Source organism: Phalacrocorax carbo, chromosome 6 (assembly GCF_963921805.1).
Source record: "Phalacrocorax carbo chromosome 6, bPhaCar2.1, whole genome shotgun sequence".
Lineage (NCBI taxonomy): Eukaryota > Metazoa > Chordata > Aves > Suliformes > Phalacrocoracidae > Phalacrocorax > Phalacrocorax carbo.
Genome location: NC_087518.1, coordinates 12,057,129 through 12,082,708, shown reverse-complemented (window position 1 = coordinate 12,082,708; position 25,580 = coordinate 12,057,129). Strand labels below are relative to the sequence as shown.

Genomic DNA, 25,580 nt, shown 5'->3' with positions numbered 1-25,580 from the left:
TGGAGGTGTTGCTTCTATTTATTCTGACCACATTTGGATCAAGATCAGCATTTCTCTGTGTCTCTTCTCTGTCTTTGTCTGGGGATTGTTGTGTACTGTTCTTGTGGACACTGAAGTCACCCAAGACAAAATTTATCTTGCAAATTCAGTCTCTATGTTAGATAGCTTTCTCTCTAGAAGGCTGTGACTAGGTTTTAATGGCTTGTTGGGAGCCTGGTCTTATCTGCTCACCTATTACCCAGTTTCAGTTCTCTGGACCTGCAGGTCCATCAGCTTTGGGCCTTATCTGTGGGGAAGAAAGTGAATCCATGTGCATGAGATCGGCTGGGTCTTGGTGAGGATTTAAGGGCATTAAACCCTACCTGAATAAGAACAAGCTGAAGCTCTTGCCATGTGCTCTGAATCCAAGAGCATCAAACAGACGAATTACCAATATATAAAAATATAAGTAAATGCATGCCAATATTAATTGGAGGATCATGTCCTTCTCACTGGCTTCAGCCTGTGTGACTGTACCTCTGCTGTAAGGGACATGAGCCCTTGATTTCTCCTCTGTAACCAGTAGACAGAAACCTCATCTCAGCTGAAGGATTAAACGGCACGTGAGGAAATGATTGAGTGCATTCTTGACACACCTTTATTTAGACCTGGATCAATGAAAAGAAGTATCATTATGTCTCATATTTGGGATGGAAACTAAGCAGTTTGCATACTTGCAGGAGCGAGATACAGTTGTCTCAGAAGTTTTTGTTGGCAATAGGACAGGCAGCTGTCAACGCTTCAGTCTAGAAGTAGATACAGCTCATTAGGACAGTTGGATATCATCAGATTAGCTGGGCTTGGAGATAGGGTGAGACAGGAAAACATATGACAAGAACTGGCATTGCAAACCCTCCCCCTTCAGAAATACTACCTCAAAACCAAGGAATGTTGTTGTCAGTTGTAGCCAATATCAATAGAATATATCCTAATTTAAGGGCAGATTTGCCAAGTATTTCAGCATGGGTTTCAGTGCCCCCGGTACACATAAAAGTTATGGCATCAGTTCTGGATTAGTTACTGGGACTCCAGTAATGATGTTCCTGGCATAGCACTCCTTGCAAACACATACTTTGGAGGAGTTCCCATACATTTTTTATTGTCCACTAGAGCTGTGGTGGCAAGCTGTGTGAAATCTATCCAGAAAACTGGAAAAAATCAAAACCAAAGGGGAAAAACCCAAGCAAATCCAAAGCTTTCTAGTCCTGGTGCTACTTATTGCAGTGCACTCTCAATGAGCGGAGAACTATTCTTTCCCTTGCTCACGGTGTTCCCAGATATGGATAAGTGTCCCCAGAGTGGATAACAAATCCTTTGTGACTCTGACAATGTAAATGGAGAAGGATCTCACCCATCAGAGCATCCAGGTCCTTCTTGTGTAGCCTTTCTTGTGTAGACATAAAACAAGGTCTGAAATATGGGCTAACTATATAAAAATCATGGAGGATAGAGTTTTAGACTTTCTTTCAATGCCCAAAACATTTGTGAATATTCTGTTCAGTTTTGGTACCAGAAAGGTGCTTGCAGAGTGGAAACAATTCAAAGATGAATGGTAAAAAAGCAACCGCAAGAAATACCTGAGTGGTAGTAGGGACTAGTTTTGAAGAAAGCTTAAAAAGACTTGGCTCGGTGACAGACAAAGGTAGCCAAGGCCTTCAACAATACGCCATGTGTATTTGAAAAATGTAAATGCCAGCAGGCCGATGAAGTGTTTGTCAGTGTGCATTGCCATGATTTGGTTTTGTATTCAAAACCTTTGTTCTAAACACACCTCTCTTTTCAAAGCTTGAGCCTTAGCTTTGCAACCCAAGCAGCAGGGATACCTTGTGTTTCTTAGGACTTTTCATCATGTGATCCCTAAATGCTTCACAAGGATGAATTAAAGGAGCTTCACGTTAAAAACCTAAAAAAAAAAAAAAAAGATTACTTTCTTTCCTCTGAAATGCAGTCATCTCTGCAGGAAAGTAAAAGAGGACCTGGGTTTTCTGGTGGGTGAGATCCTTCTCCCTTTACATTACCACAGAGTCACAAAGGATTCGTCATCTACTCTCAGTTTGTATCTGGGGACACTGTGAGCAAAGTGTGTTCTTCAGTCATTGAGAGCGCACTGCAACAAGTAGCACCAGGACTAGAAGTTTTATCAAATTAAAACATAGGGGAGGAATAAAAGAATTTCCTTGAAGGGTATTATGCATCACCATTGTAACTGCTGCCTCCATTCTTCATAATTACGTGGATGTACAGACAAGAGTGTGATATTATTTCTCTGCTGAGCAGCACCTCTGCTTACTCAGTACTGATTTCAGGTTGCTAGAGCAACACCAAACCCACTTCCTATAGAGTGTGGATGTGCTCTGCAGGCCTCCCAGGCCTATGAGGTTAGCAGAAGTTATGAAACTTCATGGAGGAAATACAATGCAAAGTACTAAGAGGTGTGGAAACCTTAAATGGGGATGTAACTTCAACCACTTCTTAGTCAATGCTAAGGGAAAATAGGAGTGTGATGGTCTTATATTTAACAACCTCTTTATCTCTGAGGCAACTTTTATTTTATTAATAATCAAGAGAAGGCTGCTTTATAAAGAAAAGAAAGAATTTTGTTTAAATTTGAACAAGTCCCTTAAAATACTATTTCTGTTCACACTGAGCATGTGTGACATTGTTTTAAGCTTTACACCTATATTCATCAATCATTTAGCTTTCATTACTGACAAAATCTCAAATGCCAGAGGATGCGCAAAACCTGCTGGGTGATTTGCAAAATCTTCCGGTGTTGGAAATTTTTCTAATGATGACATACTTTATTAATTGCTTCTGTTTTATCTGATTACTAGCTATTGCCACATGAATCCTGAGGGCTTTGCAACAAGGAAGATCTGCACTCCTTAAATTATAATTTCTGGTATTATGCTAAAATACTGTGTAAAAACTAGCATTCAAGACAATTCTCAGCTTCAAACATATCTTCCATGAGACTTTAGCCAAGAAAAAACAAGGAATTCACATCTAGGCTGTTTACTAATTAAATCCCCAATTATTTCTTTTGAATTTGATTTAATGCTTGATTGTATTGGTATGATCCTGGGAAGAGAAGTTCAGGATCTGCTTAACCTGGAGTTTCTTTTCCGATACGCTTCCTACTGAATTCTGTTAATTGGGGATTGCTTGAGTAAGGTTCCTGCTAAAAGTGTTCCCATGCTTTTGGTGCTGAGCTTCTGTTCATTGCCTGTTGCATGTCCTTGGCTGTAACCATAACACAGCAGTTTCTGCTGCTTTCCCCTCATATTCTCAGAACAATTCAGATTTTGGTATACGTCAAGAGAATCATAAAAACATGGACTATAAGTTTGGGGCCATGTTTTTGCAAACACCAGTGATGAAACTACTCCTGGAATATTGCAGCTAGTTAAAAGATCACCTTGCTAGAAAGTATCAGCAGACTGAAAGGAAGAGAAAACATCAGAGAGCTTGAGAGACTCACCCATAACAAAAGATTAGAAGAATGGCTTTTGAACCAAAAGGCAAGTGGTGATTTTAACCCAAGCACAACAAACACAAAGGTCAGTGTGGATGTTTATACAAAAACATGGGAAAGATCTCGTTTGCTTTATAGCTGAGTCAAGGGATGCAGCTACTATACATTTATCCCCGATCTAAATATAGCACGGCCAAAAAGATGTATTGCATAGCTGGAGTACAACCAGGTCAGCGTCCCACACAAGCCAGTGGCTTAAACTAGTTGCTGGCACCAAGGTGCCCTCGCCACAGCACTTCCTTGTACAGCACACCAAAGTGGGGCCTGGTGTCCTGTAACCACATCCCCTGGCCCAACAACAGTTGCAGGAAGGCGTTGGGACTATTGGTATGGCATCAATGCAAAGAGAACGCACTTTGACTATTAGAAAACTAATTCCAGCAGTGTGACCTGTTAGGCTGGGAGGCACGTACCCACAACAGACCCACTGCTAACAGCTGGGGTATGTTTAAAACTAGGTTGTGCAAAATATTAGAGACTATGCAGTATAGAGTAGCCCAGCACAGGCAGGGAGACAGCTGACTTGTGGGATGCTAGAGGTCTGCAAAGATGTCCATGGGTCTTAGGCTTCTCTTCCATCTCTGACTTCTGCCCTGCCGACATTTGAGTGCATTACTGTCCTGTCATGTGCTTTGTTTTATAACCCAGAGGGGACAGCTGAATTCCTTCTACAGCAACAATATTTTTTGTGATGCCAATGCCATGACCTTTATTCATGAAAAACAAAGTACAAATGGGGAAAGCAGGGTGGAGCTCCATCAGAAATGTGATGTAAACAGCTACAAAGACGTGGCTGTGCTCCTCCAAACCCATTTCCCACCAGGTAAGAGTCAGAGTAACAGGCATTGCATACACAGCAGAGATCCTATCTGATATTTTGTTAAGTTAATTGCTTGTACCTAAAAGCAAGATCTAATAAAAATTGTCAGATTAAACTTTCGGTCAGATTAGACAACAACATCATCAACAACAACAGTAGCTTCCAAAGGATTTAATGGAAACAAATTCCCATTCCAGGTATCTGCTGACATGTTAAAAAAGCCAGCCTCTTTTCTAGCATTCGTAGAAGTAACATGAACAATGCAGCGGAAGAAGAGCTCCTGTTCTGTTGTGGAAACAGTCTCTGCAGTACCCTTGAAAATTCATCCTGAGGCAAATTTGAAATAATTCATGCTTTTGCTCTTACAAAAATATCTTCATGTTTGGAGCAAACAGCTGTGATGCTGGAGGAGTACAGTAGAAATATGACCTGGATTCAAAACTGTGTCTTACTGGCGGAACTGGGTGCTTAGTCTCCCAGTAGAGAAGTGAAATTCAGGCAGTAACATTTGCAAAGCTGCCAAGACCTCCGGGGTGGCATGAATTCAGCTTGAGGGAAAAGCCTGAGTTTAAGCCAGGTGGAATGGGCGTGTGGCAGTGTCTGCTGCTCCGGCTGGAGATGGTGTCTGTGCCCAGAGCTCCATCAGACCAGTGGCTGTGCCTGCATAAACACCATAACCCTCTCCACATGGCTGCACAGGATCTCCTGGGGAAATTGGATGGAAAAGCTCCCAGGGGTCCACCACACCCTCCGCTGTGTGCTGCTGCTCAGTGTTTTATTCAGCTCTGTCATCAGGCAATCCCAGGGCCTCGCTGCTCCGGATGATGCCCAGCTGCTGCTACAACCCAGCCTGACCATGCAGCTCTTCTGCCAGCTCCCCCAGCCACGCCACCAATGTCCCCCCCCGCCGGCACTTGCTGTGGGGCAACACAGACCAAGGGTGTCTTTGTGAGCACTGAGGACATCCCAAACCTGCTTTGGCTGCTCCACAGGTCACTGGGATGTGCTTTCCAAGGAAATGTGGGAGCTTGGGGACGAGATTTCACACATCTCTCCATGAACTTAATGAGCCCGACAGGCAATCATGAAGGAGTAAAAATAAGAAAACTTCAGGTCTTTGCCTGATACAGACAGTAAGAGAAAATTGCAGGATGCTACAGGCATCCTGTGACCACCATGCACAGAATATTAACTGTTTGTGGCCCACAACAATCAGCAATTGATAAGATGGAGCATGGAGACAAATCAGAACTGACTAACATTGCGCAAAAAGATTAAAAGGTGCAAAGCTGGATTTCTAGAGCTTCATGCTGAGACCTTTCCCCCCCCTCCCTCTTCTCCACATCCTCCTGTGTAGAGAGAACAAAGCAGGATTGCTCTGGCTGGGAGACACAGGTAGCAGCCGCTCTCTGCAAGGATGCAACATGGGTTTGGTATTGCCTGCTGGGCACAGTAAGGCCACCTGGCCATACAGTAGACCCATCCAGTGCTTTGCTTTCTTGATTCATGGGACCAGTAGTAGATACCTGGCAGGGGAAACATGCCTGTTACAGGGGTAGTCCCAGCTGTAGCTGCCAGACTGGAAGGATCCTGGTGTGATCTCCTGTCAGTGGATCTCAGGGAGGCAAATACCCCCATCATTACTGCTCTGCGTTGTGTTTGATGTAATAGCTACGGGGCCAAGTGGGGCAAAGGGGCTCCTGTGCACCCCACAAACCGGAGCCTGAGGTAACTGAAATAGTCCTGGGTAGCTTGAGGGAGGCCTTACAAGCTCATGTTGTGTATTGCTTTACATTAATGCAGCTTTGTGGTTACATGCTACTTTGCTTAGATGGGCATTTTAAATAAACTGTTAGCAAATTTTATTAACCACATGTGAAGGGAAGATCAGATATCATTTTTTTAAGGAACAGTAAATAACTCACAATTTTCAGGAAGAGACATATTTCTAAATTCAGAAAGGAGCCAAACATAAAGTGGTGGCTGCTCCTGAATTCTGGGTTGTGTACATCGGTCCTGCCAACTCTCCATATTTCTGGCTGGGCTTATATAGAGGAGAGACCTGACAGTGACATGCTGTGCCTTCAAGATGAAGGCTGGGAATGCAACGTGCATGTATGTTCATTGGCCAGGCAGAGTGAGGCTGCCAGTGCATGGGGTTTTCATAATTTTTTTTCTCCTTAGCCTTTGTGTTTGCTTGCTCCGGAGCTGTGTGGGTCCCAGGGGTGGCCACCTCACAGCTCTCTCCCTCGCCACCAGCCCCATCTCCTGCAGGCCCCACACTGGAGGCTTGAAAAAAGTCCAAGAAGAAATCCCCCTCACTTCAGCTTCTCTTCTTCCTAAATGGATCCCTCTTTCAGGAGGAGGGAGGAAACGCCTTGTAAAAATACCATTGCCAAGGCTGCTTCTAAACAACACAGCAGGTATGCACACCGTTAGCATATAGTGACAGGCAAGAAAACTCCCCTAAAATTCTGCCTTTCCTTGTAACAACACCAAGTGAGTCACCCTGGCCTCAGGCCAGGTCAGGAGCTTACTGCCCAGGAAGCACCCCAGGTAAGCTTTCCAAAACCTGCATCTGCCCGGGTTGGGAGATAAGAGTCAGGTATCCCGAAGGAGAAGAGCAGGGATGCCGCAGTGAATATTGCTGAATTTATTTTAGGCAGCAGAGATTCTGGCTGAAAGATCACTTGAGAGCATGCCAAAGGCCCAGAAAAGGTAACTGCTTAGGGAGGCTCAAGGTCACCCAAGCCTGCAGGCCGCTGCCCTCTCCTCAGTGACATTGCTGCCCTACGGAGCAACGTGCTGCCACGGAGGTGAAGGCCGCGGCATCCTCCTCAGAGCACGCAGCCAATGCTTAAAGTGTTTGTGCCCAGGCTGTGCCAGAGGACAGCTGGCACGGACATGCCAGGAGCTGTCTGAGCCACCATAAGTGGATGTACAGTGGATGCTGCTACATCGCTCTGCTGGTTAGAAACGAAGCTCCTGAAGCCGGCTCTGCCTCCCCTGCCACCAGATGCAAGCAATTTGTTTGCATTTGGACTGGTAGTCTGGAAAACCAAAGCGCTGTGTTTTTAAGTTTATATTACATGTTTGCTTTCCAGTTTTGTTAATTAAAATCATGTAACTGGATGAACAGTTACAGGATAGCTTGCAGGATTTATTTGAAATTTTCGATTTCTTCTGGATGCTCAAGCATTTGATGCTCTTTCTCTCTCTGCTTGCAGTGCATTAATTCACCTAGCTAGAAACTCTGTCTGCCTGAACTGGTAAAAGCATGCATTTGGGAATGGTTTTGTTTCTTATAGTATTTTTTCCTAGTGTTTGCCTACACCTGCCAATGTAATTTGTCAGAATAAACTAGGTACTTTAAAATCATTTTTTATATGCTTTTTATAAGTGTTTCACCATCACTCTGACAAGGAAGGGAGCAGAGGGACCCATAAGCAAATGAAAAGAAATATGAGCATGTATGAATTCACTCAAGTGATCACTCTTCTTCCCCTCCGGTGAGTTTAATCCACTGGCTTGTCTGGATCAGCCATGTAAGTTGAAAGGGCTCAACTGCATCAGTGAGCTCAACACCATAAATTTCTGGACTGGTCACGCCAAGCCTGCCCAGCTCGCTGACCAGCTCCAAGTGGAAATGGAAGTGGTTCTGCACAGCAGCCTTGGACCCTGCTGACCTTTTATAGCGTTCAGAGTAGGTCTGCCACAACTCCTTCCCCATCTCCTAGCCTACACCCTCCTATGGCTTCCCACTTTTCATACAGCCTTTGCAGCATCCGTGTAACCATCTCAGCTCTGCAGGAACTGTTCTGCTAGTGAGGCCAAGGAAATCTCTCTGCAGGCCATGCAGGAGCAGAATATTCAGCTGCAGCATAGTGGGTATGTTATTAGCAGGGAAAGAGGCATGTTCAAAATGTGCACCTTCTCCAAGCACACCTTGTGCTACTGGAGTAGCGCTAGCAGAGGACTTACTCCACTGAGGGAATGTCACTTAAACTGCCCAGACTTGAAGCTTTACTTTCAGGACTGAAAACATTAAGTATGGACATGTGCAAGGACATGCCAACATAAGCAGGATTTACTTTAGTCTGCAGACAAAGCCCTGAGCAGCTCAGCGAAGCACGTACATGCTCCTTTCATGCAAGAGTGAATATCACCTTAACTCAGCAGTGCCTTTCTATGCAAATCTCAAACTGTTCTGCATTGTGTCAAATAATGACTCCAGAATTAGATCCAACAAGATGACTATTTTTTTGCAGTAAGTACAGAGACTTAGCCTTTTCAGGGCTTGTATCTTGGTTATTAATAGTATCGTTTGCCTTCTTGTGGAAAATTGAATTCATGTGATAAAGAGGAACTTTAGGTATCAAATTCTGATGCAGAAGTTCTGGTATGAGTGCTTTTGTAAAATACAGAAGTGGAAAATGCAGGTTGAATGGTAGGAAATTATTTTCTTTTGTGTATTTTTTTGCAAATTTTATATGATTGAGCCAGCAAAGGACAATGCCAACATTAAAAAAAAATCCATTACGTGTTGATCGTGTCCCAGTTTTGGCAAATTTAGGCAGGCGTTGCAAGATTTGATAAGAACTGTTATGCAATAGTTAGTTCAGGCAAAAAATGAGTAAAAGAGATAAGTTACCATACATCTAGTACTAGGTAAGAAGATTAAAAAGAAAAAAACTAGGAAGTGCAATAACTGGATTTACTAATGACACATAAAATAAAAAGATGAGCTCAAATTTGGATTTTTGCACAGGGCAAGTGCTGCAGAATTTTCCTTGGGGAACAATCCTCTATTGGCAAAGCGTGGTCGAACAGACAAACAAATCGTTTTTGTCTTTAATTGTGATTCTGTTTAAACGTTACAAGACATCAGGTTTAGCACGTGGAATGCAATTGTGAAAGAAAATGGGTTTCCTGAATTTTCAGTGATTGACTAAATTCCACATACATACTGGTTATTTTAATTTAAGGAAAAAGGATTTTGTTTCTTTATCCTGTTACATAACACTGGATCTATTCTCCCTTGAACACACAAGTATGTTTATCATTAATCTTAAAGGGAAACAGTCGCTCTTCAAAATCCTTTCTGAATTTTTATCTATTTTTTTTTAAAGTTCAATCCCAAATGACCGGATATGAACTGAAGACAAAAGCACACTGTTTATTTTTTTAATTAGATTACTTGAATGTAATTTATGCATAGTTCTTTTACTGTTTTTCCCAATAGCAACAGTGAAGGAAAAATAACATTGGTTTAGAAGTGACTTCAAAAATGCAAAACATATGGTTCCTACAGCATCCAACAGGAGACAGAGTACCTGTTATTGGTTTTTAGCTCATTTTTATGAAACTGGCTGGCTTTCAGTTTGGATACATTCTTTAATAATACCTGTATTTTTCATTCTATAGTGCATTCCTTTCAAGGACTTTAAACTGGTCAAGAGCTCTTGAAAATCCCAGTGAAAACCTTTGGATATATGATAGTTTTTTATTTACAGGTAGCTGACTGTCAATTAACTTGAGACACTTTTTCCCAAAGCCAGCGTGACCACTTTGGTTCCAGGCTGTTTGGTTCCTCTGGGTTTGCCCTTCACTTTAGGAATCAGCCCCTGTAAAGGAACGGGCATTTCTGAACTCGGCTGGAGTTCAGAAAGGACCAACTCCAGCCTTTCAGACTTCCTAAGTGCCTCAAGCTAATATGTAATCAGCTTGATGTAAGGAAAGGGCCAGTGGAGGCAAACCCATAATGGCTAGGCAGTCTCAAATGTAGGCAAAATAGGCCACCCATTGCATTAAAATCAGATTATTTAATGCCAATGGGGCTACTTTTCAAGAAGACCTGTGGTTTTCAGTTGCCTCTGTGTTTGACTTGTAAACTTGGTGCGGGGCTCCATCACTGGCAGTTTCACATGATGGGGAGTGTACCAAAAACACGGGTTACGTTTTGATTTCTGTTTGATATCTTATTTATATATAATTTAAATGGATAAACTAAGAAAAATTAATTTTTACTTTTTAATTAATTATGTCCAGCCCATAATTTCATGTAAAATAAACACAGAGTAAAACTACAGCAACTTAGTGGATTTTGTGGATTAGTGAGATATCCTGGTATGTAACAGCAATAGCAACAATTTTATTCCCTGAATTAGTAATGCTTAAAATCTGCAATCCAGAGTCACTGCATAATGTCCAAATCCGTTACAAAATCTGCCTCCCTTTTTCAAGCTCAGGATCCGTTGCTATACAGGGGAACCCCAAAAGGTTGCCCCCATATAGCTTTGTATAGGAAATTTGTGTTCGGAGACTCATTAATGCGATGGACTTATTCAGACCATCTTTTTGCTATTCTTCCTTACACCCTTCTTTACAGACAGTGCTGTCCACTTGTCCACTAGATTTCTGCTGGACTTTGTGCCTGGATAAATTTTGCCTTTTTTATTTTAATGTTTATATGTAAAATCTTCCCAATCCCTGCGAAACCTCCTCGTTATTGCCCTGCCTTGGTCCTGAGCCCATGAAACCCCACGTTTGCTCTAGCAGCCACACACTGAAAGGAAACAAGTTTCTTTTCCTGAAAAAAAATCAAGAAATATTCAATACATTTAAATTTTAAAATTAATGAGAATTTGCTGATGAGCTTATTATAGACCCTGGTGTGATATCCCTCCCTCCATCCACCTCACCCGATAGAAATCTGATCTAGCTCTGCCATACACTTGTGTTAATATGCACCCGTCTGCAAAATCAGGCACTCGCACCCCTGCCCCTGGAGACCTCTTTTACAGGGTGCAAATACAGCGGATCTCTTCTGACTCTCATGCCTTCTCAGTAGATTTCCACACATTGTAGCCAAGCTGGGGATTTGGCCCAGTGTCTTTTTTAAACCCTGTGACCCAGACATGGAGATTAAAGAAGAGTTATGTTATTGGATTAAACAGATACAAGAGGCACTCACTGTATCAGCACCCAGCACCTTAAAACTCCAGGAAGCAGCTCAGCATGTTAATGGCAAAAATAGTCTCTAAGAAAGAGGGAAAACGCAAAGGAGCGTGATTGCTAACCTGTGCCTTGGGCTGGGGTGCAAAAAGCTGCTGCTCTGCCTCATCTGCAAAGCAGCCACAGGGATGTTATACCCTGTTTTCTGTAGCATCTTAATATCGCATACACTCAAGATCTGGTATACACATTTGAACTACACCTACCTGTAACCAGAGTGATTTTGGCCTGTCTTAAGTTTGGGTTACTGCCTTCATGGCGGGGTTTGTAAGGGTTAGGCTTGATAATACTATGAATGGCACCAGCACACACTGAAACCAATAGAACTGCAGAAGTAAAAATATTGATAGATTAAAGCCAGACCTACAAAAAAAGGATAGTAATTTCAGGCACCATTTATATGCTTAATATTATACACATGCTTATGCTTTGTAATTTGGGCTCTAACTTGTGATTTTGGTTACGTAAGAGAGCTGGAGAAGCCAGAGCCATTAGTGCTGCTGCACACTGCTGCAGCTGAAGGCAGAGTTCCCCCAAATATTCATCAGGCACACTCTCAGAAGTCGTGCTGTCTCATAATGAAACAGCAGACAGCGATGCACATATTTATGACACAACAGACAATAATTATTGTTATTATTATTATTACTACTCCACTTAGTTCCAGGTACTACTTACATCGCTCTGACTTCAAAACAGTAGTTCCAGGTACTACTTACATGCCTCTGACTTCAAAACAGCTTTGGCTGTTGTTTTTTTACTGCAAACTTTTTTCTTTTAAACACAAAGAGCAACCATGTGCTTTGTGTGTGTGTGACTTTTAATGAGTGAGGAGCAACAGAACAAGAGAGAGCCAGAGACAGAATATACGGGCTTTGATTTCTCTAGAGAACTTGAGCAAAATGTTCCACTGCTGTCAGTGGTACAGCTGTGCTGGCAGGATCCTTAGCACAGATGAGGCTCCAGCCGCTACTTATATTTCACCGATGTGACTGCCGCTTTCTAATCTGCATCAAGGCATCCTCACTGCAACTGAACAAATCGCTGCATCAGTGAGAAATGTTTTGCTTCCTTCCCTAGTGCAGCCAGGGCCACCTGTGTTTGTGGTCCCTCATGGAGTCTCACAAAATACTAGCCGCCTTCTGCAAAGGATGCCTATGAATCCAAACCTGCAGAACACAAGAAACCTGACTCAGAAGACGTAGGTGGCAGCATGCACTACATCGTGTTATTAGTTTAAATCAGGCTGTTTAGTGGGGATATGGCATCCGTTAGCTGCATATATCCTATACCTGTAGCTATTTTTCAGTTAAGAACCTATTCACTTTGCAAATCAGCTCGGATACTGGAAAATCACAGGGTGCATTGGAGTCAGGGAAAACAACTTGCGTGACAGTGGCACGGTGTATTTGGCACACTGTACTGCCAGCCAGGAGCGTGCAGAAGGGGTGCAGCTCTGTCCTTTTGCATGAACCAGCCTTTTGCATGAAATCAGCCTTTTCTACAGACCTCCCTGGAGGCTGCTGTGATGGAATTTGATCCCCTGGCAGCCTATGTGTAGGCGATGGGCTCCAAAGGTGTGTCACTCAGTGACTGTAGTCCTCATTTGTGGTCTTATATCTCTGAAAGCCTGGGAGAGCAGGGCTGTGGGGACTGCTCGCTCTTCTTTGGTCCAGCTCCACTGCTCCCAGCGCAAGGTTAGCACCATGGGACTTCTGCGAAACACAGATGGCCCCAAAATCTCTTTTTCCCCGCTACTCTGCCCCCACAATGCAAACGGTGTTTTGCAGTACAGAGGCTCTTACTACGTATTCAGCAGGCGTTACATGAAAATGCCTAGCGAGTCTGTATGCTGCTGCACCCTTTCATTAACAGAACTAGAGGAGATGCAGGTAGGAGAGCAAACACGTACTTGAGTCATACGCCCGTTTGCCTGCAGGAGAAAAGCCCCGGCTTTCGGTGCAATGAAACCCAACGCAGGCCAAAACGCTGCCCTGCTCCTTCCTCCTGCCGATCACCCCGGCCGTACTTTGTTCTCCAGCTGCGAGCGCGGCTGAGCGGTGCCGCCGGCTGCTCTTTCGGGAGGAGACAGGGAAGAGCAGGGAGATCCCGGTCTCGCAGGCACCTGCCAGGCCACGCTCCCTTGCGTTTCCTCCTCCAGCAGGAGACGGCTGCCGAGCCCAAATGCCCCAAAAGCCTGGCAGAGCGACACCGGTTCCGGAGTCCGAGCCCTCGCCACCTTCCCGGGGGGAAAAGCGGCCGCGGAGAGGCAAAGCCAGGGCCGGGGCGCCGGGGCGCCTGGACGGGCAGCGCCGGTGACGACGCCGTGGGATGCTTTGTCTGCGAGAAGTGCGCTCTTTGTGTAAAGGCAAAAAGAATAATTAAAAATAGGTTCATAAAACGAACAGAAGATCGGCGACCCGCGGCAGGCAGCCCTCGGCCGCCCGCCCCGCCCGGCCGGCCGGCTCCCGCCGGGCGGGCTGGGGGGCGGCCCCGTTCCCCGCGGGGGAGGGCGGGCAGCCCGGGGCGGCCCCCCCCGGCGGCAGCGGCGGCCGCTGCCCCGCACCCGCCCGCCCCTCCCCGCCGCCCCGCGGCCGCCTGCCAGCCCGGGCTCCGCCGCCGAGTCTGCGGCATGGCCCCTCCTCCCCCACACCCCTTCCTTTAGGCTCCCCCCTCCCCAGCAAAGAAGAGGCCGTGCCGGTGTTTTTCCACTCAGCAGGATGGGTGATGCTCAAAGCTCCCTCATTAGACAACAGACACGAGAGGTCAGGAAGAAAGCGCTTATAAATTACCGTTTCCTCCTGCTCGGCGCTGTTAGTCGCGCCGCACCGCTCCGCCGGACGCTCCGCACCGCCGCAGGGGCGCAGCGGCGCGCAGGCTCCGCGGCCAGCGGACGCAGGTACCGGCGCCTCCCGGGCGGCAGGGCGGGCGGGCGGCGGGGCTGCTGCGGCTGCTGCTGCTGCTGCATCTGCTACTACTGCATCTGCTGCTGCATCTGCATCGGCGGCGGCGGGGCTGGCGCGGAGCGGCGCGGATCGCCCGGCGAACAAAGGGCGGCCGCTCCGCGCTCAGCGGAGCCGAACCGAACCGGGTCGCGGCGTCCTCCCTTTGTCCGCGCCGCCTCGGGGTGCCCCCGGGCGCGCTTTCCCTCCCCCCCCCCGCCCCCCCCCATTTATTTATTTATTCATTCTTCCTCTTTCAAGCCCCCCTCCTCCCCAGCTGTCTCACTACTCCCGCGGCTTTTTTTTTTTCTCCTCCAGCGGTTATTTTCACACACCCCAAGTCCACCCACCTTGCGTTAACTTATTTTCGCGATAACAGTTTGCAGCAATTGCCCACTTGCTGGCGGCCCTCCAGCACATCTACGGAGCACGCTTCTCCCCAGCTATTTTTGCCCTTTTTCTCTCGCCTTCCCACCGCTTCCTGCTGTATTCTTTTTGTGGCTGCTGAGCGCTAACCTCAAGTGCTCGTACACGCAATGCTACATCTGATGCTAATGGGCCTACCTGGGGATAATACCGCTGGCTGCCTTTCTTCCCCCCACCCCCCCCCACCCACACCCCCCCGCGTTTTCCTTTTATTTTGTTGGTCCTTGGCACGCTGAGCTTAAAGGTCCGAACTGGGGCTTGGAAGAAAAACGCAGGGACTGCACAGGGCAGGTCACCGAGCTCGGCTTGGTGCGAAGGAGTGATAATTCTGGGTTCATCTCAGGGAAACTTGGATCCAAAATTCATGCGCTGGCATTAAGATAATGAATGCCCATCTCTGCCTGATATTGTAACAGGCGGCATGTGGGAGGACTTGCGAGGTTTCCATATAAGAACATGGGAGAATTTATTTTACACAGGCGAAGAAATGTGCAGAGTATGTCTTCTTTATGAAATGGAAGACAAGCTGCATTTTCCTTAGGCAGCTCTGAGAGTGGCAGAACTTTGTATTTAGAAATTGTAAAAGCTGATTTCTGCTGTTTAATAAGAGCTACATTTAAAGGAAAGCACCAATGAAAAAAAAATAGTGGGAGAGGATCCAGATTAACACGAAGAAATAGAACCCCGCACGTATTCCAGCACGGTTTGTGCCAAGGTGTAAAGATGGTGTTTTTTGGTTAGTTCCCATTTTTTTAACCGTATTGGGAAAGGCATTAAGAAAATGTGCTGAGAGGAGGTGGTTACGTTGATAGTGCTATTTTGGTAACTGCTCTTTTTTTTTTTTTTATTGCTTGCATGTCAAAATGTTTTGAGTTTTGGACTAGCAAGAAAGTGAGGCAGCCCTGATCAGGGGACATGCCATCGGCTGTGTAATTCAGGCTGGGATGGCAGTTGCTGCTGGTTTAGACATTATGACTTTGGGTTTGAGGGTAAATCAACCCATTAAAACCTGCTGCTGTGGAATTTGGAGGGGAGAGGCTTTGGTGAAAACCCTGACAGTTTCTGACAGCTGGGTGTTTACCTCTGGGTCTGCATCTGGGTGAGCTGACTGCTTTTTGGCATTGCCTGCCTTTGCTGGAGTATTACGGAAAGATTCCCCTGAAGGTTTTTGAGTGTTTTTTTAAAGCAAAACGTGCGAACAGCGGAGGTAGCCAGGAGCGTGACCGCGTCCCTCGCCTGGAGTAAGTCAAGGCTGAAGCACGAGTGTGACAGAAAGATGTCTTTGTTGCCCTGCTTAGACTGACAGTGGAAACTTTATTTTTGGCCCTTTCAGCGATAGCATCTTCGTGTTTCCTCTTCAACTGTCTCTTCTCTGCTTTGCATAATTTTTTCTTCCTCTTTTCTTTATTTGCCTGCGTCTCACCTTCTCTGTTCCTTTCCCCTCCCACCTCTCTCACGGCTTGGGCTGCTTTGAGGCTGCACCCACTGGAGGGCGACAGACACCTTTCCTGCTCCGTGGGGTCCCAGTGCTGCCCCGCGGGTGGGGCGGGACCCCCACCCCCAGCCTGCGGGTCGGCCGAGGAAGAGGAGAGGCCCCTTCTTGCTCTAATTTATTAACCTACATCTTTTACTGTGAGGTGTTAGGGTTATTTTCTGTCACACTTCGTGATAAGCAGGAGATTGCAGGTGGCACTGTGGTATTTGGAGGAACTGAGAAGGTGGTTGCACGCCCGGGGGGCTTGATCAAAATCCTGAGGTTTTTTGTTTGTTTGTTTAGGGATATTGGTCTAGAATCCAGTAGAAATTTAGAATACTTCAAATGCTACCAATTTGTATTTTATTTTGCTGTAACCAGGAGCAAAATGTGGCATGCTACTCTCTGTTGGTAGTCACTAATTTGTAGCTTTTGGGTGGGTTGCCTGGAGGTTGCCTAAATGCCCGAGGTGAAATGTTTGGGCTACGGCAGGAGGCTTCAGTCCATGTGGAACGCCATATGAAAAGAGGTGCAACATTGTCTTGGAAAAATATGAAGACAGTTTAGGTTGGCTTACTCTTGCTGCATGGTGCTTGGGAAACCTCCCATGCCTGAGCGCAGTTCTGTTTGTAAAGCCTCAGGGAGGATCTTGTCTTACAGCTAATTGTTGCAAATATTTCAATGAGTTTTCCTTAAATCGATACTCTGACTGACCAAGACTGAGCTACATCTTAGAGGCTTCTAGCCAAGTCCTGTGGGCTGGGTGTTCCCAAAGAGATTCTCTGGCGCAAGCCCTTCAGCAGGCTGCCATGTTTCCCAGGCAGTGATGCTTCCAGGATTTTCATCAATGCACCTCAAGACTCAGCAGCAGCCCCCTATTATATTAATTTTGCCCCTTCTAGGTTTTCCACTGCCCTGTAGTTTTGCCCCAACAGGCAATAGGGCGGCATTGCCCCAGTGCCCCTATGGCAGTGTTGCCAGTTCCACCAGTAAGGGGAGTCTCTACAGTGATGCCCTACCCAGGCTTTTAACCGTGCTGGCAAGTGACTCTGAAAAGATTATGCTGATTTGTTTATTTTAAATTCAACCATATTGCAACACATAAAAATGGATGGGAAAGCCGTGGTAGTTAAAGCCTTTTGCAAGTAATGCTTATTTAATTGGCCACACTAATAAATTGTAGATCATTTAAGAAGTGCAGCTTTGAATAAATTACCCAGTAGGATTAGTGCCTTGGACTTCTTCTCATCACTAACTAAATTTACATGACCAGAATGGTCTGACCACATCAGGGTTATGTTTTTTAAAGTAATTCTGCATCCCGTCCTCTAAGTGCTCCGTACACAGAACTCAGGTTTATTCTCATGCCACTCTGGAGTGGGCTGTTTGCAGGATTGAGTCCTTGGCATTTGGAAGACAAGCGTGAGGATGAAAAGGCAGTGATTTAATATTTGTTGAATTTCTTCCATACATGCATATTTACTTGAATCCTCAGCTGTTGTAGTGCCATGGATTTAATTGATTTGTGCTAGCTGAGTATCATCCTGAGGCATGTAAACTCCAGGCAATACCCTTTAAATTGCTTACAGTGTAGCTAATATTGATATAAGATAATGTGGTAGAAATTAAGTAAAACTGCCATTCTTCATTTTCTTTTTTTTTTATTCTTGCCTAAAACTGCTGTCGGAAGGGCTGCCATGCTGCCAGTCTGTGACTCTGAAGCTGTGGCTGGTGTCCTACAGCATCTTCTGTACTTATATCAGTCTCTTTCATTTTTTTTCAATGTTTCCAGATTTATACCAGCAAAAAGCTGCTGAATGCTGACCCTAAACCCTGCTCCAAGAGCATCCACCAAACCCACCAGCTGGGTTGGTGGAAGGGGAGTGTGAATCAAATCCATGTCCTGCCAGCGAACTTTAGGTGGGAGGCAGCAGGGCAGGTGGCGTGGGGCCTCAGGAGGGTGGCTGTTAAGACTCATGCATGGCTGTTGGAAGGCTCGTGCATTTTAGCAGTTACTGCGTTTCCTGTTGTGGTTCTCTGTCGCCCAGAATGGTCACAGCCTTGAAGAACGCCTTCGCTGCCGTGGCTGCCTGGCCTGGGTTTGAATGCAGTCAGTGCTTGAGCGCTGGCATGGAAAGGCAATTATACCGTGCAAAACCACAGCAGGAGTGCCCTGCTTTAGGGTGCCGGTGTAGGTAGGTTGCCGGTAGGTAGGGGAGCAACCCATACGTCAAGGCACAGGGTTATCAGTGAGCTGGAATGTAGTTAAAAATTCTTCCTTTTTTGCTTCAGATCACATGGCATTTGCATTCCATTTCACTGCTCCAGTGTAATTTCCTTGCTCTTGATATGGGTATAGTCAAGTTTTCTGTCATATTTTACACAGGATGTAACAGGTGAGAAATTATCTGTTTTGGCATTGGTACTATGTTCAGTGTCTTGATGTTCTTCAAAATATAAGTTCATACTGGTGAAATTCAGAAAACACTGCATGATAACATTGAAACATATCTGACTTATCTTGCTAGACTGATTTTTTTTTTTCCTTTAAAATATTTTTTTCCTTTCTTTTCCTTTTTTTTGTTTCCAAACAGAAAGAGAAAATCCATTCAGGAGAGACTCTTCTTCATGTAAGTGTTATTTATGCTTGTTTATGAAATTACAACAGGGTTCTAAAACTCATTAAGATGTTCAAATACTGAACATTTACCATCTGTTCATAGAAACCAAGTATAGAGTGTGTAAAAATAGGCTGTAGCTATACAGTAGTAACCTCAGCAACCGTTACCTTAAATCTACCTGTGCAGTTTTTCTGTGCATATCACTGCAGAATTTAGAAACCATTGCAAAGCACTTGGTAGACATTTAAGCAGAATGCCTGTAAAGTTGGTGTGTAAATCCTGGAGGTATAATATTAAAGTGGTTTCCCAAAGCAGGGGAGACCCATAAGTGAGAGCTCATTTTAGCACCCCAGAGTCCCTGAATCCCAAACCCTGTAACAAGAGAAAGCTTCTCTGCCTTGGATCCTACAAAATCCAAGTTCTGCCTATAGAGCCATTTGTTTCCACGCGTGTGTTCTAGCGTGTGCATGTATACGTGTGGGTCAGAGAGAGTGTGTATACATGGTTTTGGCTTCAAATAGCGTATAGGTATTTCAGGCCTTTTCTGCAACCTATGGTGCTACCCATTAAAAGAAGTGTAAATTCCACCAGCCAGTGGTGAGTACTGGTGGAAATGTTTTGTGAAAGCATTTGGCTCCAAACTGACTGCTTGGTCTGGGTGAGCCCAGTACAGTATTCTTCATGGGATCAAAAAAGCTGCATGCCATAAAAATACAACAGTTTTTTCCACACCATCTAGTGACCTGGTTTGCTTGCAGATCTCAGACTTGAAAACTCTTTGAGTAGTATAGGAAGCTCTGCTCTGGTATTTCTTCCCAGTAAATAAATCTGATTAAATGTTTTAAGGGACTGCATAGATGAAGACTCTCATTGCCTTAATGCAAAATTAACTTAGCAAGGAAAATGACTGCATTGTTCCCAATGTGGGGCCCGCTTTGCGTAACTTCCAAGCATGTACTGCGTCCAGTGGCATGGCAAGCCCGTGAGCGCTCACCTCAGGCTGATTTCCCATAAGTCAGCATTTTATTTTTTTTTTTAATAACATATATCTCCAAATTGCAGTACTCCATTATGCTTGTGTAGCAACTGCTGGTTAATATGTAGCAAAACGCCGTGTGGTAACAAATGTTTTTTTGCTATTGTTGAGCTGGAATGTTAGTTCAGCTTCTAGATAAAAGCGGCTTGCGCAAGGTCCTCGGTAGACCATGATTTCTGTGGCTTGTATGGTAGTTCTGTAGGCAACCGTGTTCTGCTCTTCCTCTCCCCTGTGCTTCCCTTCATCTTCCGTGTGAGCGAGGGGTGGGCTTAGGTAAAGGCAGGGAACTGGCAGCCCTTTGCATCCTGCAAAGGACTAGTGTGGGTTTTATATTAAGCCTGTTGCTAGTCAAGCGTCTGTTGAAAACACTCTTTATTCTGGTTGTATTTCTAGCAGAAACATTGTAAGACGCTTTATTTAATAGCTTTAAACCACAAGTGTGTTCTTTGGCTGGTTTTATGGATATCATAAGACAATCTTTCAAAAAAAAAAAAAAGCCAGTAGTTAGTGAAAAACATCCCACAAAGGATTAAAGAATCCTCCTTCGCTGCAGCTAGGATCTTAGCTGAGACTAGCTTAAGAGTTTCTATCTTCAGGAAGGTAAAGCATCATTTTTGAAATATAACGGAGAAGGAAAAATTCCAGAAGGCTTTTGGTTATGACCATTTGTGACATTTGTAGCTCGTTATTATTTCATTCTACTGTAGGAAATTCAAACCTCTTTAAAAGCCTGTGAAGCACATGCTTCCCAGAGATTTTAAATGGGAAACAGTGCAACAAAGCCACCTTTAAGGGAAGAAGCTCCCAAACAGAGAAAAACCCAAACAGACGAACCCTACAGCAGTGACTGTGGTGTCTGGGGACTACAGAATAAGCGAGCAGCACAGATCTAAAGAGTTTTGTCTGGAGATTTCAGTATCACAAACAAATAATCAGGAGCTTCCTAAGTCCAATACGTACACTCCAAAATGGATGGATAATGAAAAGTTTGTGGTCCCGAGGCCATTTGCGGCGCAGCCTTCCACTACCTGCTGTGGCTTTTCAACAGCTAACAGCAAGCTTTGAGCATCAGAGCCTCTCTCTGGTTCTGTGCATGAAATATTATGACTTTGACTCGATAACTCTATTTGTGCCTGTCTGTGCATTGGCTCCCCTTGGCTTCTTCAACTGTGTAAGTTTCCAAGAGAGTTAAACTCCAGGGATGGGAGTAGTGAGGCTATAGCAAGATGGCAGGATCATGAAGTATCCAGGACAGGGACCGCTCCCAGGCCCTGTTCGGAGGGGGCTGACTCCTGTGGCAGTGAATGCTCGGTGGGGATTAACCCCTCAGGACTGTGACTTGGACCGGTCACCGTGACAGGAGGTGACCACTTTGAGAAAGGACTCTTTGTGACAGTAACCAGCCATAGGTAGTTGTAATGATAAGAAAGGGACCATCTTATTGTAGTCACTTTGTGACAAATACTACCACAATTCATTACTTTCCATCAGTGCCTCATCCTATGGAGGAATCACCACTGCCCATCTACATTGAGGAGGGGACAGAAGTCCCGACTGGTGAGTGCAGTTGGGATGGGATATGTTTAATGGGGGGTATATTGGTACTTGGGTTTTATATTCCTCACATTTGTGTGTACCCATTTGTCACTGAAAATTGTAAGGGCTGTTGCAAATGTTTTAGGATTTTTATTTTATTTTCTTAATGCAAGTATTTTTAGAGCTCCTGAGGAGTGTTAAGTACTGCTAGTGTTGGTTTTCAGCTAATCATAAAGGAAAATACATAATTTATGCAGTGGCACTAGAAGCTTCCATGCAGGATCTCTTAACCCAAGGCTGGGGAAGACCATGACTATCACAAGAGGTAGTTCCCACTTCAGCCTCTGACCTTGGTGTTGAGATAATCAGAATAATCTGCCAGTTGGGTCAGCAGTTTTTGTCGTTACCTGTGTTGCACGTTGGAGTGCTGCACACCCCCATTTCTGTGCTCTGGTGTGGATGTATTGTCACTGCATGGATATATAGGTTTGGGTGGTTTGTTTTTTTTTTTTTAAATAGAGGAGCAGTCTTTCAGATAACCCATAATGAAAGAGACTAAAAGATCAGTAAGTTGGACTGTAGTGATCTCTTTGGACAGTAGAAAGGTGTGACTGCAGCATTTCCCAGAGCTTCTTTGTTATTCAGCCTGTTCTCAGTTGCATACAGTAAGTGTGCCTTGGCTACCACTTTGGGAGCCCTGTTGAGCAGATGTGTCTCGTCAAATAACTTTTTCTTATTATATTCCTGAATTTTTCCATTGTTAAATTCAAGCAATTGCTTCTTGTCCTACTATCTTTTGAGCTAGATTAATTACCTTCCTCTACACACAGTACCTTGAAGGTATTTATAGCTGGATCTCAGCCCAGGAGTCTTCTCATTTATAGACCATATTAATTTAGCTCTCTTACTCTCTTCTTAGGTAATTTTTATTGTCCTTATTTGTATTTCCTTTAATTTTTCTATCTCCCTTCTAATCTGTGGAGACTTGAACAGCTCATACTATATCCACTGTGGTTGTTTTGATGTAGCATTGTGCTTTAGATTTCCATACCGTCCCTTCATATGTACACATCCAGAAATAGCTTAGCCTTTGGCTCTCCTCTTGCGTCACTCAGTAGCATCACACAGAGAAACTCTATTACTTGGCTAATCTTACCTGCAATCACCTTTAGGTCTTTCTTGTATTCATGGCTTTGCAGCTAGCTGCTCCCCAGGCAATATCACTGCTCTCCTGAGGTGTTGGGCTTTATACTTTCTAGCACTAAATTCCCATCCCATTGCATGTCACTTACTTATTTTACCCAGGAATGATTTAAGACACTATGCCTATGTATTTATTTTAATGCCCTGGGATTTTATAATTTACATAGAAGTTGTTACGGTTTTATCATATCCAGAGCAAAGAATTAGTTACAATTTTATATTTTGGTACCTATTACAACTGTCTTCTGCACGTTACTCCAGACTCCTTTCCCAGCTCCATCATTCTTGTCTGCATCATACCTTCCTTCACTTTTCCTTCCTCTAGTTATAAAAGTCCATATTATAAAAACTGACAGGTTTAGCCTTCTCCTTGTCTTAATTTTGTACCTTTTCTTGTTATATAATTAATGTATTGTTGCTATATCTCTTATATGTGTGGCATGATGTGGTTATTCCCACAGCAGATCATCTTTTCCTCACCTCTTCTGGGGTTGGTTTCAGCTCAACATCTGCTCAACATCAGTCCCCTCTTGTAGAACCAACAGGGCTAAGTTCTGTCACGGCCCCTGGTATTTCTTCTTGTCTTTCCCATCACACTGAGGAAACCTGGACTGCCAGGATGGTGGTGCCCACACCAAGAAAAATACTGTAAGGCTGGTGAATCACAAAACTGACCTAACAAAACAGAAAAACAGAACTATGACTATGAGTAAAGAGCTTTTTAGAGGATGTTTGGTCAGTGCTGTCATGAAGCAGATTTGTCGGATCAGGCTCTGAAATGCAGCAGTAGCTGTGAAATAGCCAAATTGGGTTAGGGAGGGCATCATGTTTGCTTATTTTAAATAAGTATCTGGACTGTCAATACAGCAAGCTGTAGTTGAGGGGCTATGAGTGGAAAAAGTAAATGATGCAGAGATGAGAGCAAACCACAAGCTCAGAGTTTGGTATTTGAATGCCTGACATGGGTCAGGGCTTTTATAATAGTTGGCTGCAGTATAAATCATCAAGCTAGGAAGTCAGCTCCAGAAGTTGTCTGGGTCTGGGTCTCAGTTTTGGTCCTACTTGCCGTTGAGTTTACCAGCGTAATCCAGATCCAGGGTGCCCATTTGCACCTGCATAGACCAGAATAGGAATAAAAAGAAGTCCCTTCTAAGCTTAGGCTGGAGAAGAATAACACACAGTGCAGTTGTTAAAACAATTCAGCGGAACCATCATTTACTTTTAAAAGATTATTTGGAGAACTTAGATTATTTCCTCATCCAAAACACATTTTGGATAGCATATGGAGTGCATGCTGTTCTGGCCCAAGCCTGAGTGGTGGTGGTAGATCACTTCATAGCTTCCATATTTATTAAAAAAAAAAAAAAAAAAAAAAAGAAAAAAACAAACAGTAGGTTCTTTCAGAGTCTAAATTTAACAACCCTAATTACTTCAAACAATTTAAAAAGGAACATAAATCTCACTTGTTTATTACAGCTGCTTCATGAAAACAGCAGCTACAAATAATACCCTGTAATGAAAATATAGCTAACACTGTCATGAATTAGCCAACAAGAGAACGAGCGTGTGGGATCTGGACAAAGGCAGCATTGCCTTCTCTGGAGGGAGGGTCTTTGTGGTGAGGAGAAGGTGGATATTACTGAAGTGCTGGCTTTATCTCCTTGGGTGAAATGAAGGCTTTGACATTTCTGCATAGATAAATACCACCTTTGATTGGAAAAAGGTCTGAGCTATATTTAAAGGTTATGTACTTTTACACTTTCTTGAGTATATTCCTCAAGAAAGGTAGGTAACCGAGATGCAACAGAAGTTAATAAATAGAAGATATTTCTGAGAAGATGGAGAGTATTTTGTGAGCAGTAGCAAAGACTCTAGAGAATAACAGTAAAGGAGTGTAAGTCAGACCCTGGCAGACTTAATTCAGGCACAACTTCTACTGTCTTCCACACAATTAAATAGTTCAAGAGATTCAAGGTGAGGAAGTTGGCAGAGCAGGTCGTTATTCAGCACTGCCAATCATGCTAAGGTCGTGGCCGTATTCTGCGGTCACCATTTGGAGCCTGTTGTGTAAAGCACTGAAGAAAACACCTGAGGCCACACAGTCCAAATTTACATTTTATAAAGCAAAACGCCAGGAACAAAATATTTTTATTGGCAATGATTGTATTTGGCCTGTATAGAACATCACCAAGGGAATAACTGCCTCCTCAGGGATCAGGGAGCAATAGAGCTGTAGGCTGAGATGTTTATTTATGTTTTTCCTACCAAGTCACATTTTGAGACATCAGTGTTTAATACCTGTGAAATTAGCTGCAAAGACATACAAATTCAGGATCTATTTCTCAGCTGATTTACTCCAGTATAGCTTTGTTGATTCCAGTAGCATTGCTATTGCTTTATCATGGTATAAACAGGATTGAAGAAAGACCTCCTTTTTCAAGAATCAGTCCTGCTGACCTTGAAACCCATGGCACTTCTGCTGTAGCCCTGAGTCCCTGCGTGGGCAAATATCCCAGTGGTCCACTTCCATCTTACTGATCCACTTTTGCTAATGAATAGCACTGGCTTCAGTGGACTTATTTCAAATGTATACAAGTATTACATGGACCTTGTCTATACAGGTTTTCCACCCCCCCCGCCCCCCATTAATTCATCTCGGTATGATGGAAAGCTCCATTAGCACTCTGAAGCCGTATGCTCTTGCTGGTACTTACAAGTCATGGTGTAGCCTGGGCTCATTTGAGTAATCTTGATTATAGGAGAATAATTTTCTGGTAATCACACAATTTCTTCTGCCTCTTCTCAATACCTGCTTTTAAGCATCTCTGATATCTTATTAATGATAAAAACTGGACACCCAGTTTATTCCTGTTCTTGGGCAGACTCACTGAAAGATGCTTTGTTACTTTTTTCTCCTTTGATAAGAGAGTTAAA

General features: G+C 44.3%; 1 protein-coding gene across 4 annotated transcripts in view; it reads left to right on the top strand.

The window, feature by feature from the left end:
• The first annotated feature begins 14,208 nt into the window (after nucleotides 1–14,208).
• The window catches only part of SLC6A6 (solute carrier family 6 member 6), a 58,756-nt gene continuing 47,384 nt past the window's right edge, over nucleotides 14,209–25,580 (top strand). The window contains exons 1-3 of one of the 4 annotated variants that reach the window (XM_064453716.1): nucleotides 14,239–14,307; nucleotides 18,845–18,880; nucleotides 21,399–21,464. In XM_064453716.1, coding sequence (XP_064309786.1) covers nucleotides 21,410–21,464 — 55 coding nt within the window. In that variant the 5' untranslated portion in view covers nucleotides 14,239–14,307; nucleotides 18,845–18,880; nucleotides 21,399–21,409. Of the gene's footprint in view, nucleotides 14,308–15,721; nucleotides 16,018–18,844; nucleotides 18,881–21,398; nucleotides 21,465–25,580 lie in introns of those variants that run through there. The other 3 variants (XM_064453717.1, XM_064453718.1, XM_064453720.1) reach the window with 3 other exon arrangements.